General features: G+C 40.0%; 1 protein-coding gene across 1 annotated transcript in view; it reads left to right on the top strand.

Annotated features, from left to right (window-relative positions):
• The window catches only part of LOC134871295 (growth arrest-specific protein 7-like), a 46,666-nt gene that overhangs the window by 15,978 nt on the left and 14,284 nt on the right, over positions 1–16,404 (top strand). The window contains exons 3-8 of the mRNA XM_063894010.1: positions 6,435–6,512; positions 7,427–7,509; positions 8,200–8,253; positions 10,023–10,112; positions 11,062–11,177; positions 11,374–11,448. Coding sequence (XP_063750080.1) covers positions 6,435–6,512; positions 7,427–7,509; positions 8,200–8,253; positions 10,023–10,112; positions 11,062–11,177; positions 11,374–11,448 — 496 coding nt within the window. The remainder of the gene's footprint in view (positions 1–6,434; positions 6,513–7,426; positions 7,510–8,199; positions 8,254–10,022; positions 10,113–11,061; positions 11,178–11,373; positions 11,449–16,404) is intronic.

The following is a 16,404-nucleotide window of genomic DNA, read 5'->3' as shown; positions in this document are numbered from 1 at the left end:
ACAGGTATTATATTACCAAAATGTCAGCTGTCAGGGGTGCTCGTGCTTCCTGTGGCTCACTTAGACGAGGGCTTTTTAACTATGTGGAGGTGACACCTTAGGGTTTTCTTTTCATTTATTTTCTGTTTGCACTAAAAAAAAAGAGTCCTGCCTTGCTCCCCAACTTGACTTTGGATTCTAAATAAACCATTATTTAATAGTGAGATGTGACAGATTCTTTTCCTTTGCAGTGGAGTCAAACATCAAGTCAATGGAGCAGTGGTACCAGTGAGAGACAGAGGGGGCAACACAATAGCACTCAGTGTGCCTGTTCTGGAGACACTGTCTCTGAGTGAAGTCACTGTGAAGCCTGACTCATGATACCAACATGTTGTCTTTTCAAGACGTTTGTTTGTTAGATACAGTCTCAGTCAAAGTGACAATATGTCCAATTTTAAATTACAACCCTGGGCACACCGAAATGCTGCCGGGGTGGTTCTTGGAGCTTGCTAAAGTCCTTGGTGGAAAGCTAACAGCCAGTCAGGACAAACCAGCGCTCCACAAGCTTCTTTTTATTCTCTGTGTTGTGCCCCCTCGGCCTGCTCTACTCCCTCAGCAGTGACTCAGTAGTCCCTTTGCAGAGTAACCAGCTGCTCCTCAGAGAGGTTCACACCGTCTCTCATCATGGAGAACATCTCTCCTTTCCCTCCATTCATTCTCTAGATGTGCTGATGTCAAACTGGGCTCTTTTGACCATCTAAACCAGGGGTGTCAAACTCATTTTAGTTCAGGGGACACATACAGCCCAATTGGTTCTCAAGTGGGCCGGACCAATAAAATCACAATATAATAATCTATAAATAACGAAAACCTCCAAAATGTTCCCTTTGTTTCAGTGCAAAAAAGTACTTACTACTCTGAAAATGTTCACATTTAATTAACTTTATTTTACAAAACATTATGAAAAACCTAAAATATCTTAAGAAAAATAAGTGCAATTTCAACAATGTTATGCCTCGTTTTTTTTATTTACACGTGTATTTCACCTTACAGATCTACAAAAACATTTAGTGATGGTTATCTGGAACTGAACAATACAGTATTTTACCTTTGGATCAAAACAACTTCAGAACCAGAAATACTTGTCAACATCTGTAAAGTTATCCTTACACACCACAATATAAACTAAATCGAGGCTATGCTTGAACAATAGGGTTCCACCAAACCAAACTGTTTTGTACTCAAGCTGCCGACTGACATTTTATTGCACAATTACATTTTTATACATTGCAAACTCACTACGTTGGTCCACGGGGGCAAGGCGTACTCATTTAACGAATAACCCTCTCAACACGTGACATGGATACATACTTTTTTCCTATAGATTTATAATAGCCAGTTCCCATGTCACGTGATCGTCAACTTTCCCGGTGTGAAAAGAAAAAAAATGGCAGACACCGACTCATTTTTAGTGCAAAATCCTAAATTGTAGGATAGTTTGACCATTATAATGCTTTTTGATTACATTTCTAGCGAGAAGTGTATACTCTACTTTCAGAATCTACGTCCAGTGGATGTGTAGGATCTATAGTTGATAGATATTACGGAGATTACTTCCATTTCAAACTAAATATTATATTGTGTTTGTTTTTAATATGTAGTTTTTACCATCGGTTTGGTGTAACAAATATCAAAACAATATAGAAATAAGCCTCATCAGCCACAACTATCAACAGAATGACTGATCTGGATTCCGCCCAAGCGGCCGAACGACAGCATGGAATTCCGCCCAGCCACGGCAGACAATACCAAACAGGATTTCAAACGAGTCCACCCACACACCGGAAGAACTACATGTAGGCTGGCTATTTGTGTGTTCCGCACCATGTTCTATGGCGGTAATACTACTGGGAATTGTAGTTCTAAAATTCATTTGCATATTTCTCAGTTATAAGATGCCAGTATTTGAACTATGTTTGCCCCTGGCAGTTTAGGGGATGGGAAACCCATTGGTGTTACCAAATAAAAAATATATAATTGATAAATGGGTGAAAATTGCTTGTGTCAATTAGGGCTGTCACAATATCAGACTTTCACTCCACGGTTATCGTGGCCAAAATAATTCATGATAACGATATTATCACGATATCTATAAAAAAATCTTCGCAAACTAAAAATAATCATAATAATAATGTTATCAGTCAAATTCATTAGTTTATTGTGCATTTTGTGTCTAGCGTACAAAAACAACAACAAAAACTGTTGTCTTCTTGGGATTTTGTATTTTGGAGCAACTGTTGTCATCAGTGCTTTAAACCCTGGCCTGATTTAGTGATGGCTTCATTCTGACATGCACTAGCCATGTCTACTTTCCTTTTCTTATCCATTGACTCAAACACTGTTAGCTGACCTGAATCCCTGGCTTTGTGTCTGTCAGGGGGTTGGGGAAACAGGACCCTAGTGCAGTAAAACAAAAGGGAGGCAGGTATGGGTCCAAACAAAAGGCCAGCTTTATTTAAACTAAAGCTGTACTTTCAATCAAAAATAACCAAACCAACCAGGGGACACTGGGAACAGGAGCAGACAGACGGATGGGCAGGAACAGGCAGGTAACATGTACAGGATCAGGTAGGAAACGACGACGACTGAACAAGAGACAAAAGGGGAACCAAGACTAAATATACAAGGCTAATCAGAAGAAACACAGGGGCAACAGGTGAACACAATGACACAATCAGGGAAAGGAGGGAAACTAAAGACAGGGAGTGAAACTTAACATGACACAAGAGGGGAAAACATTTCAAAATAAAACAGGAAACAGACACAAAACAAGGACCATGACAGTGTTGCTTGTTTGATGCAGCGGCTGCCTAACAAATAACCAGGGGAGAGAAAATACTGTTTAGTCCAACGCCATGATAACTAAGCTTTAACACAACTAAGACCGTAATGTAACATTTATCGTCTCTGGGCTTAGCAAACTAACTGCAACTTACTCTCTGTAGAATTGCTCCCTTTTGCGGGTAGTGTTGTTTGGCAATTCTTGCAGACTGGGTTCTCTATCTCTATCACGCCGTTTACGAAATCCAAAAAACTCCTACACTGGCGAGGCAACTCTTTTTTTAGTGTGCGTGAGTGTCTCGCTCTCCCCTGTAATCTCCTCCGACATGGTTTTGTGCAACAGTAGTGGCCACACAGCACAGCATACACTGTGATAGTAGCTGCTAGCTAGTTAGTTACCGTGTCTTCTTTTTGCTGTTTTATGACGGGGTGGCGCAAACTTTTTTTTCTGTAACTGTAAGGGAATACAGTTACCTTTTTTTTGTATCCTAATTACGTAACGCCGTAACATGTATTCCGTTACTCCCCAAGCCTGATCATATGTGTATCATTTACATATCGTCAATATTTAATTTTTAAAATATCACGGTTACCGGAAATACCGGTATATTGTGACAATATTGGATACTAGGGTTGTCACAATATACCTTTACTTAACAGCTTGTCCTATGTCTCTGACCCCTCCTGTTGTCAATTGATAAGCTTTGAAACATGCACATGCACATATCTGCAGATCCTTATAAAGCATATTCATTACCTGTTATTCTCTAATGGTTCATTAAAGACTGTTAGCTACTTTGCACATCCCTCTATCAAATGTGTGTACTTCCTCCATCAAACTGTCATATTCTGCACGTTTCTTATACTATCAACATATATCTTATACGCGTAAGACAAATGTATAATGTCAGTTGAAATAAGTGCATCAAGATCGTTAACATTGCAGGGAAGTCGATTGCGAAGTCCCCAAAACAACTATGCAAGATATTAGACATTATACTTTGCCAGGCTGAATATTTATCTGTAGATATCCACAAAGTGTTTAGCCTATTGCAAAGAAGATCTCAACCTGAAATATTCTTCATGTTTCAATAAAGCCTAATTAGTTTGTCTGTTTCGCTCATCCTCCTATCAATATCTTTGGACATCCAGCACTAAAATGTGATATTCTAGATATTACTTACAGTATCTTCTTGATACTTGCTATTTTATATTTCTAACATTGGCTTTCTACTTGCCCCCTAGTGTATATCTCCTCTTAATATGTTAATTTGTTTTCATCAAATATAACATATTCAGCAAAACATGCAGCAGACATTAGCAACACAACCTACTTGCATTGCAATAACTAAAATAATAACACCGTGTTTTAAGCACTAGGTGATGCGGGTTAAGAACAGTGCTGCTGAAAAAGCTCAATCTTATTCTATTAAATGGCCTATCTCGAATCTTCAATATCTGATTTGGTTAATTTAATAATTATTTTTGGGAAACCCCATTTACACTGCTGGTAATGGAGATGTGGGCAAGCTATCCTTTCTTTGTTTTATTAAGGAATTCAAATACTTTTTTCTGTCTCTTGAAAAAATACAGTCCTGGAAAATAGCAAAAAAGATTCATAGTGATATTTCTAAATTTGTATTATTTTAAGTATGTTCCTTAATGCCTCTTGAATTGTTTTAATCCCCCTGGAGCTTTTTGGATGTGTCATGTATGTTTCTTGTCTTTGATATGTTGATGATGACTTGACGTTATTTGTGTCCTCATAGAGCTTTTTGTATTGTGTTGTAAGTTCTAAATATGTTTGATAACTAAAAATACACTGGTGTTTCCAGTTTAGTTTATGACTGATATATTTTTATTATAACATAACCAAGTTGTCTAGTTAATAAACAAAAATAATAACGAACACAATATAAACTTTATTTTGAAATGAAAAGAAACCAGTAACAAAAAAGGGACGGTCGGATGAGCTTATCCGACTTTTTGACTCTCTTCCTCACTGACGGCGAAAAGTCTGACATTACACAATAAAAATAAAGAAGTAAAATCAATAATTGTGACGCTAAAGGGCTTCCCAGTGCGTTTGAAAGTAACGCCAAGAAGGGATCCTGACCAAACGTCCATATCTGACGAATTGGGAGTGAGAATATGTTACTTCCGGGTGTATGCAACGAGAGCTGCGTCCTTGACAGCTGACACCTAACTGACAACTCCAGGACCGGAAATACCGTGAGAATTGACAATAACTTGACATGGACGCTGGTCAATAGAAATGTTTGATAGATGTTTCAATCTAACGTACAGGAGGTACGCACATAGCATACGTTTGCCTGGCGAGACCTGAAATACTCTTGGTAATATCTATCAACTATAGATCCTACACATCCAATGGACGTAGATTCTGAAAGTAGAATATACACTTCTCGCTAGAAATGTAATCAAAAAGCATTATAATGGCCAAACTATCCTACAAATGAGCATTTTCTATTCAAAATAAGTTGTGTCCTCCATGTTTTTTTTAAAAAAATGTAGTGATGTGACGTCTTAACAGGGTTTTTTGTGAGATTGGCTTTGAAGCACTGGTGAGCCGAACATACACTGTTCATTTATTCACCTAACACAGGATAACAGAACTTTATCTTCTTTTTTCTGAGGTCAGAAGTATACTAGATCAAACATTTATTTTGGGCCTTAACCCTTCAATGCTTTGTAAGCCAGCAGTAGTACTTTGAAATCAGGTCTTTGACAGACGGGAAGTGTAGAGACCACAGAACTGGACTGATTTGATCCACTTTTAGTGGCCAGTGAGTAAAGGCTGTTGTTTCATAGCCTCTCCATGTATGTCGTTTGAGCTCATGAGCTTGGTCCACTTGTCTCCCTGCTAATCAGAACCAAATAGTTTTATTATATTATTATAGTGACGGGCGGCAATAGCCTCGGGTGTCCGGTTTCATAGGACCAAAAATTGGTCCTGGCAGCCTCTTTGCTTTGGCACCTCTCCAAAATTCATGTGCATGTGTGTACATATACATCACGTGTGTGTGTGTGTGTGTGTGTGTGTGTGTGTGTGTGTGTGTGTGTGTGTGTGTGTGTGTGTGTGTGTGTGTGTGTGTGTGTGTGTGTGTGTGTGTGTGTGTGTGTGTGTGTGTGTGTGTGTGTGTTAAAATATATATATAAACAGAGTTGGAAACTAAATTCCCCCTATGGGCAGGAATAAGGACTATCTTAATGTTTATTCTAACAGCAGCATTATGCAGCTACTGTCCAAAACAACACACAGCTCCAGGGGTCCGAATGAATTTGATGAAACGAACAATAATGCATAGCCTTCTTTGCCACAAATAATTGAAATTCAACAATGCCAGGTTGATACGCTACCATTGCTTGATTGAAATGCAGGTTACTGTGTCCTTAAGGTTACTGCAACAACACAAAAACAAATTTGTGAATTTAGTACGGACAAATGAAATGCCTTCACAGGACTGCTGACTTGCAACTGAGTTGTTAGGGTAAAAAACAGAACAGAACACCAATGTGAACACTGTGACAGCTGGTAGGCATTCTGGTGTCCTAATGCCTCCCCCCTCCCCTTCTCCTTAACACTCCATCAGAGACGACATGGGAGAGACCGTCCAGTGCACCTGGGTCGCCAAACACCTTCCTCCGCCACAAAGATTCCCTGCCAACAGGTAGGATCCATCAGGTCTTAGAGCACACACACTTCCTGTGACTCAGGCTGTCATGTGACTGCAGAGGCCTCCTCTGACGGTTGGTCCAGTTTTTGGAGATCAGTTGCTAAATATTTAGGCACCAAACTTGTTGGTGAATGTATGAATAGTGAGTGGAACCCAATCCAGGTCTCTATTACATAATCTGTGTTTGCCTCATATAGATGATATATAACACCTACGTCACTTCCAGGTGAAGTAACAGCCCCGCCCACTTTTGGGGGAAAACATTCGCTGTCATTTGAATGGCGGTAAATACAGATTCTGAAGTTTTTCGACAATCTCGTCAAAACTTCAGATAACCACACTTAATAACTTTCCTTTACTCTCTTTTTTTCTGCAGAGGAAGTAAAGAAACCGGAACTCTAGATTTATTGGTTGTTTAGGTGCAAAATATGACTCCGCAGCTTCAAGACATGAAGGAACTATTATTTTCCATTTTCGCTCTCAGCATTATTTTCACCAGAAAGTGGGCGGGGCCGTAATTTCGCCAGGAAGTGTTGTATGTGTTTCTCTCATAGTTCCCTGAACTATAAATCGACGCAGATCATCGATCATAAATGACATTTTTTTTATAGTTTGGCTGTTTGACCATCATAATTGGGCTTCTTGTAGGTTAACGGCACCGTTATCTTAATTTTTTGATGTGATTGCTGAAAACTCCAGAATCTGTATTTACCGCCATTCAAATGACAGCAAATGTTTTCCCCCAAAAGTGGGCGGGGGCGTAGTTTCGCCAGGAAGTGACATATGTGTTACTCTAATCTATAAGACATTAATATACACGACACAAAGGAGACATTCAGCCCACCAGCAAACACCAAAGAACTAAGAACATGTCTTTCTCTCTCCCTCTTTCTCTCATCTCTCTCCAGTAAATGGATTTCACTCAGGTACTTTGCATCATGTGGAACACTCTCACAACAGTGTGGTTAGGAAAAGCAGTTCAGAGCCACAGGTAAAGCAACTCTTCAAACAAATCCTTTTCCTCTATCACTCACACATCACCCAGGGAGCTTTACGGGGCTGACGCGAATGGTAAATGAACTGCATATATGTAGCGCTTTACACAGGGCTGGGATCAAACCTTCAACCTTTCAATTAAATTAACCGATTTGGCCTCAGGAGGTCTGAGTTACTTTGTTTTAGCTAGTTGCCTTTACTAAACAGTTACCAGGCAGATCTGCAAGTTTCCTTGGCTCTGTCACTATGGTGTCTGCCAAATATCTTCCTCAATTATCTGCCCGTTACTTCCAATAAATCCTGTCTGACACCAGTTCAAGCTCCCCTGTGTGCTCCTTGGGTTCTTTGCTCAAAGAACTTCATCACATCAGTCATTTAAATTTTATGTGCAGATTTTGGCCTTTTTGAACTTTTCACATGCTGTTTGAACAAGCTCTTCCTACGGATTTCATCCATCCAAAGCCCTCGCGGTGTCATGGTGGCGAAAAATAAGTTTATACAGCTGAGCACAGACACAAAGCACTTGTGTCACCTGACACATTGTTCAGATGACACAACTGTCTCCTTCTGAGAGAAAGAAGGGGACCCGTGTTCACCACCTGGATTCCCCTTTCATATAACTTGATCTATCTGTCTTTCTGTCCGTCCGTCTGTCTGGTTTTGACATACGTCCTTCTCTCTGCAGTGCCCAGGATCAACGTCAGCCACCAGGAAACAGAACAAGGATGCTTCAGTGACGGTGAGTTTGGAAAAAAACGGGACCCCCCCCCCCTGCCTCTCTACAGGAGCCCTGAAGGAACACATTTGATCCCATCAGAGGAAAGCTTCAATATTTCTTCAGTCTTAGTTTAAAACCACAAGCTGAAGACATCTTCCAGGTGGAACGCCTTAATCTTTCTCCTATGTTTGAAGGATTATAGAGAGCAGATGTTTTTCCTGCTTATATTTAGCTTTGTAGACCAAGATCGGAGGCTCTATGACACAAAGGGGGGCGCAGAACAAGTCATTATTGTTGACTATATATACATGGATTCCGGATTTCTTTGAAGGTTCCATAGAATGCATCTATCTGGTATTTTAAATTGTTCTCTGATGTCTACAATGAAGGTATATAACTTACTAAACTAAAAATGTCCAGATGCGGTTTTTCAGGCCCATTTACGATGATTTGGTCCTAGAATGAAACAAGCTGAATTGCCTGATTTAGGGGCTCATTTAAATAATTATGACGAGCTCTGCTCTGATTGGCTGGTTTACAAGGAGCAATCCATGGCTGCCTCAGAGTCGTTCAAGTTTGTGAAACTGAGATGAACCATGGAGGCTATTGGCATCCAACCTTACATGTTTGAGCCTTTATCGGAGGAGGAAACCGATGAATTTGAACAGCCAGTTGGTCGGAGATTGGAGAGCAACGTTATGGAGTGGTAAGTGTTAGCGTAAGTGTTTCCAGCAGCTGGTGTATGCAAATGTTAGGGCTGGAATACCGTGTGTGACATCACACACAGGGATTGTTGTAATTCACCCGTTTTACTGCTGTGATATGCATATTCATGATTTGCACGTGAAGGAGGAAACAATGGTGTTTGAGGTTCACGGTATGTCAGTTCAGTGTATCGAACACTCCTTATTCAACTATGCCAAGGTAAATACAGTTTTCCATTCTATGGCACCTGTTTAAATAACTGTTTGTGTTTAAATTCAGTAGATGGCACATTATAAAGTGAAAACTTATTACATTTTGTTCAGGATCCTTACATTTGTGTTTGATTCAAGCAAATCCAAAGCCTTCACTGGAGACTGTTGGGAGTAGAGGAGTTGGGGGGGGGTCAGTTAAAGCCACTCCAGCTGTCAATGTCTGGATTTCAGTAGCGACAAATATTAATAAGTGGAATGAATTTAGAGAAACATAAAGCTCTTTTAGTTTGCCCTAGATTCTTTGCTAAACCTGGGTCTATTTGTATCGTTATTGTCATGACATGTTTCTTCTTTGTTTATTTTCCTTTTGAGATGTGTAGTTTCTTTCCCTTTTCGTTTCAATGGTAATGCACAGCTGAATTGGCAGCTGAAGAAGATGCAATAGTTTCATTTTTAAAACCATAACCATTTTCTTTTGCTATACTTTGAAATGATGACTTGTCAAACCCTAACTTTAAGCGTTTGTGTGTGGAGCCTCTGGTTTGAGAGGATTGTGTTCTGTGTGAATGATTTTCAGATTGAGCATGATAGGCACATGTACTGTTCTATTAACCCCATACAGGAAGCCTGCTGCCTATCATCAAGGAAACAGTAATCCACGGTCTCATAGAAGCGTCCATTTGTGCCAATTCTAATGAACTAATTTCAATTTGTTTTAATTAACAATGCTGCAACAACGTCCCAGGCTCCTCCTACAATGCAACATAATATGTATAGAACATGAATCAAATAAAACCAATAAAAACAGTGGAAGAAATAACAGAATAGAAATGAAAATTCCATCCCTCCCTCTCCCCCTCCTCTCTCTCTCAGGTTAACTCTGTGACGTTCCCGTCTCTTGCGTGCATGCAGGAGCAACAGCTGCTGAAACCAAACGAGTGGAGCTACTGTGACTTCTTCTGGGTAAATTCTCATCGGCACTAAGAGAGTGTAAATGTCTTCTGTCCCTGAGCACACCAACACTGCAGCTTTTATGAAGGACCAAATCAGGTCCAATACTCAAACACCAAAGTGGTCTAGGCTAAGAGTTCTAATCTTTTTTTTAAAAAGGGGTTGGAAACCCGAAAGAAGCAGAGGGAGAAACTGTTTTTTAAAGGACATCCCATCATTGAATTAGAAGAACTGGTAACCAAAGAAATAAAATAAAATAAATGCCAGTCTACCAGTGGTCCATCTTCTCCAGTTATTCACCCAATAAACATCCCTGTTCTATATATGTGGCTCCATATGTATCTCATACTGCTTGTTCACCCTTTTCTGTGTGACAGCATCCTCTTCACTTTAGTTCAATGAAGACGGAGCGCAGAGAAAAAGCCCTGCCACAGCTCTTCAAACTGAACAACTTTTCTGAAAATTGCCGGTAATTCAAAAGTAATTGTAAGTAGAAAATGTTCTACCAAATGGAAATCTGATCAAAGTATGTCAGCCGTTTGCAAATCGTAGGAAATATGAATTTGTACATAGGGTCCCACAGGAGTCAAAGTCAACTTTATTGTCAATCTTTTAATTTGTGTGTACAGACAGAAAGATCGAAATGCTGTTTCCCACAGTCCCAAACTCTTTTCTGTGCAACATTACACATTACAGTACATAAAAACGAAGCAACACGTTTTCAGTTATTGTCATTTTATTTGAAATGTCTGTTTTCTTGTTTTTTGTCCTAATATTTGTCCTTGCGATGTTTGAAATGGAGCTGCTGTGAAGCAACAAAGAATCAGTCTTGACCTGCCTATAAAATATTGAGTTCTTTATCTGTTAAAGCTTAATCAATGCATTACTATCGACTCAGGGTGTAATGTTCTGGTGTTGTCTGTTTGTGTGTTTCCCGTGTGCTTGGTGTGTTTATCTGTAGGCTGATAAGAAGGATCCCCAGGGCACCAGCTGCCTCACAGGATTTGAGGTTTTGCTGCAGAAACAGCTGAAGGGGAAACAAATACAGAAAGAGATGGCAGAGTTTATCAGAGAAAGGTATACATTTTATTGCACACTTCCTGCTCAGGTTTCCATGAAAACCAAACAGTAACAGTCATTACAAAACAAACAGTTTCCCCTTTTCTTTTGCTCACTCATGTACATCCCTGTGTTGCACAAGACAGGAAAGCACATGGAGGAGTCAGATTGCGTAAAGGCAGTGTGGTACTGACACTCTTGACTTCCCTCTCAGGATAAAGATTGAAGAGGAGTATGCCAAGAACCTCTCCAGGCTCTCCCAGACCCCTCTAGCAAGCCAGGAAGAAGGGTGAGTGAGGGAGGAAGACAAACTCCTTTCAACATTCAAGATGTCCAAGATTCAAAGGCTTTAATGTCACAATAGCTTCAGCGTAGAAATGTCCCGAGCTCCTCCAACAATTCAACAGTTATATTAGACATAAAACAATAAAACAATAAAAAATAAAATGAAAATAGTGCAAGAAACATAGTGGAATAGATTAGAATAAGATTATGTTGCAAGACCAATGTGCTAGTAATGCAGATGAAGTTACTATATACATGTCGGAAATCAAGAAACACAACAATAAATAATGCAGATGATTCATCCTGGCACAGCCTGCTTGGAACATTTTTACATTGTCTTTTTTAGTCAGTTTGACGCTGGTCTAATAAACAGCCAGTCATGGATGTATTAAGAGAACCAGACACAGCGTAAGGCAAGGCCCCGTTCATTAAAGTATTATTAAGCAAATGTACTTTTTGCTTTCTTTTATACATAAAAATGTGTCCCCGGTGTGTAAGAAAATACAACCCTCTCTCTTTTCCTCCTTACCCACATCTCTAAAAACGGGGGTACAAACAAGCTGATCCAGATTTCCTGCCAATATGACGTCATATTGGCAACGTCCCGCCAACGTGACACATCCCAACCTATTGTCCCCCATACAGTCGTGAGCTGAATCCCCTCCGCAGCACCTCTGTGTGTCTGTGTGTTCAGCAGGATGTCTGCAGGAGGGACTTACAGTTGTTGTATATATAATCAGTGTTGGGTGTAACGAGTTACAAAAGTAACGGAGTTACAGTAATGTGTTACTTTTTGCAGTAATGCAGTAATATAACGCAATACCTCTGAAATGTGGGTAATATAATACTTGTTACAATTCTCATTAACGCATTTACAACACATTTTAACCCGAAATGATGTGGTGTTTTGTTTCTAAGAATTCACAAACATCGCGAGACATTCCAACACCAGAGAAACAATTGTGCGGGTAGAATAGTAACTCAGTAAGCCTGTTTACTATTGGTTAAGAGGGCTGCAGAAACAGCTTGAAACCTTGAAACCTTGCAGAAACACATTCAGATTGAGAGCTGCAGGCTCACAATGCAGAGCTGCAGGCTCGGAGAAAAGAAAAGAAAGAGACAGGAGTGCGCGCAGGCCAAAGCAACAGAAGGTAACTTTCTCTGGGTCTTCTGGTTGAACCCCGAGAAGTTGAGAGACTCGTGGCAGAGTGTTGAAGATCTGCAGCCTCTGTCCTCTGTGGAATCGCCAGCTTTTAGAAAGCTTGTCAGTCAAATCCCCGTTAACACACCAATGACAAGGTGCATTAAACTGAGCATGAGTTTAATTTCAGCATACTGCCATAGATAGCTTTAATTAATGAGCTGCAATAAACTACATTTTAGCATTTAAAGCCATATTTTTGCAGTTATTTTGGTGAAAGTAACTCAAAGTAACGCAAAAGTAGTGTAACACATTACATTTCAGAGACAGTAATAATGTAATGTAACTTATTACTTTAAAAAGACAGTAATAAGTATTATGTACTGTATTACATTTTGGAAGTAACTTGCCCATCTCTAAAATACATATAATGTCTCTGTTCTAGTGGTAAACACTGAGAAGTGTTTCAGAATCACGCGTTTAATCACGGCAGCGTTTAGCTGAATTTCTCCCGGTAGAAAACTCTCTTCAGACAGAGAGAGCGTGACGCTCCAAAGGGGGTGGCCAGCAGCAGCTCATTTGCATGAAAGGGAAAGTCACAGAATCAGCACTTTCGAAAACGGGGCTGAAACAGAGGGATAGCGGACATGCTTAAATGCATGATCTGTTTGGTATTTTGAGCAAAACACGTCAGAAACATGTTTTTTTTTAATATATTTGAGACCTATAATATACAGTGCCCTCCAGAATTATTGGCACCCCTTTGGTAAAAATTAGCAAAACAAGTTGAAAAAATATCTTTATATCCTAATTATATTTCATTCAAAAAATATTAACAAAGATCTAACCTTTTTACTGAAGTAAAATGATAAAAAAAAATATAATAATAATGTTAACTTTAAATATTTTTATTTTTTTTACCAAAACATGTGTGCCACAATTATTGGCACCCCTTCATTTAATATTTTGTGCAGCCTCCTTTAGCCAGGATTACAGCCCTGAGTCCTCTCCTGTAATGCCTGGTGAGGTTGGTGAACACATGTCACGGGATCTGAGACCATTCTTCCATACAGAATGTCTCCAGATCCTTCAGATTCCGAAGTTGACACTTGTGGACTCTCCTATTCAGCCCCTCCCACACATTTTCAATATGATTTACGTCTGGGGACTGTGGTGGCCAAGGCAAAGTCGTTATTCTGTGGTCAGTAAACCATTTTTGAGTAGGTTTTGAGGTGTGCTTCGGATCGTTGTCCTTCTGGAAGGTCCAACCACAGCCCAGTTTCCGGGCAGAGGCTGTTAGGTATTCATTTAATATCAGCTGATATTTGATAGAGTCCATGATACCATGTATCCTATCGAAATGTCCAGGGCCTTTGGAAGAAAAACAGCCCCGCAACATCAAAGATCCACCACCATACTTCCCAGTGGGTATGAGGTGCTTTTTCTGTATGGCTATCTTTCTGTCTACGAAACTCACCTTTGACATTTGTTGTCAAAAAGCTCTATTTTGGGCTCATCTGACCATACAACCCTGTCCCATTCGAAGTCCAACCCTCCCAAACAACTTGAGGTGATGTAGGTGGCGTCTGATGGTCGTTATGGAGACTTTCTGACCCCAAGACTCAACTGACCTCTGCAACTCTCTGCTCTGATCCTTGGAGATACTTTTGCCAGTTGAACCATCCTCCTCACGGTCTGTGGCCTCAATGTACACACACTTCCTCTTCTAGGATGATTGTTAACCTCTCCTGTTGCTTGATGCTTCTTAATTATTGCCCTGATATTGGAAATTAGCATTTTCAACTGTTTCGAGATTTTCTTATATCCATTTCCTAATTTGTGCAGCTCAACAACTTTTTTCGCAGATCATCACTGTGTTCTCTGGTCTTTCACATAGTGGTGAATGACAAAGGGAATTTTGGCCTGTGTCACCTCATATTTATACCCCAGTGAAACAGGAAGTCATGGTTGACCTCTTAAGAGTTCCTAATCAAACAGGTAAGTTATGACTGGAAATGTACTTCAGTCAGATCTTAATCAAATTATTTTCTTGGGGTGCCAATAATTGTGGCACACATGTTTTGGAGAGAAATATCTATTTAAAGTCAACAATTTTTTTTTTTTTTATAATTTCACTTCAGCGAAAAGGTTAGATTTTTGTTAATATTTTTGAATAAAATATTATGAGGAAAACAATAAAGACCGTTTTTGCATCTTGTTTTACTTATTTTTACTAAAAGGGTGCCAATAATTCTGGAAGGGCACTGTATGCCATAAAAAACCATAATAGGAGACCTTTAAACATTTTCTCAGTGGTGTATGAAGCCAAAATGGCCTTCTTCATAAGGAAAAGAATATCCGGATCTGATAGGAACTGCTCACCTGTGTTTTCCTTTAGCCCCGCTCCAATCTGCTCCGTCTCACCTGCTCTCGGCTCAGTCAAAGGAATGGGAAATGGGAGGGAAAGTAACTCTGGATTCAGCGGATGAGTGCAATGAGATATGGGGGTGGGGGGGGTTATCACGCTGAGCGAAATCATTGTTGGATAGATTCTCGGACCTGCCAATCATTTATAATACCTTTTTTCTTATTTGACCCATCCCGGGATTGAGATAGATAAAGAAGTGACAAACATTAGCATGCAGCATGTTCTGCTTTACTTACTCTTTTAGCACGTAGCCTTGCCTCAAAACAATTTTAATTGATGTTCTCGTGGCATCTTTACGGTGTCCGAAAACATTTATATAACAAGAGAAATGTGCTGCACTTTTTTGTCTGTTCTTCATTTTGTTCCTGCCTAGCCCTAATGTGTGGATTCCAGGTGCATCCAAACAGGTACTGGTTCTGAGCTATAGCTCTCATTACATAAATGTGCAATTTAGATATGAGTATTTTATTATCTATGATATCAACATAACTTCAAAGACATGTTTAGCTTACACACTTTATTTCTAAGCTTTAATGTCTGACAAAGAGTCTATGTTGAAAATGAGACAGCGTGTGAAACCAACTGAGGGGAGGTTTACCTCTCCTACTGGTTGACGTGCATACCAGATATTTCCTTCTGATATCAGCATTGTTGTTGACACTGCAGTGGTATGGAGAATCCAGATTATGCAGTCAGTCTGCACTCACTAATAAACCTTCTCCACAGTACCTTCATTATTCCCTCCCTCAGAATGGCGCTGTTGACTAACAGGACAATCGCTGTTCTGTTGCTCAGCCCCCCCACAGCCCAGAACCAGAAATTAATGTCTTGGAAAATGTACCATTTGTTGCTAGATGCGGCCGGGAGGCACAAGCCACTTTTGAAGCTTCCAGTTTTTTGTCATTTCTGATGGCAGAAGATTCATTTGGTTGGCAATTGATTGCTTTTTAGTGTCAGTGAGACTGTAGGAACATGACAGATGTTTAGAAAGGTGAAACTTGTGTAGCTCTGTATTGTGAACCACATTATAGATACCATAAAAACAGTGTTTTAAATGTACTATGCACACATGTGAAAGACGATGGGGGTAGATGATGTTTGGGGATTATTTCCTTTTACTGGCTGATGAAGTCTCTGCTGGAGGGTTGAGATGGGCAGGGGGCAGTGGAGACGCTCGCACAGCTGATTGACAGCTGGAACACGAACCATGAACTAAATAGAAATAGTTTTTTTACATGAAGTCCCAACTGTGTTGTACATACTGTTACGCTCAGAACGAGCAACTAGTTGAACCCACACTACAAACACCGAAGACGAAGGGTGGAGTGGAGTGAAAATGGTTTATTTGCCAGAAATAGGATTGGGTCCGGGAGTAGTGGCCGTGTTAGCAA

This window comes from Eleginops maclovinus, chromosome 10, assembly GCF_036324505.1.
Source record: "Eleginops maclovinus isolate JMC-PN-2008 ecotype Puerto Natales chromosome 10, JC_Emac_rtc_rv5, whole genome shotgun sequence".
Lineage (NCBI taxonomy): Eukaryota > Metazoa > Chordata > Actinopteri > Perciformes > Eleginopidae > Eleginops > Eleginops maclovinus.
The sequence above is the reverse complement of the archived record's forward strand: the minus strand, read 5'-3'. Positions and strand labels throughout refer to the sequence as shown.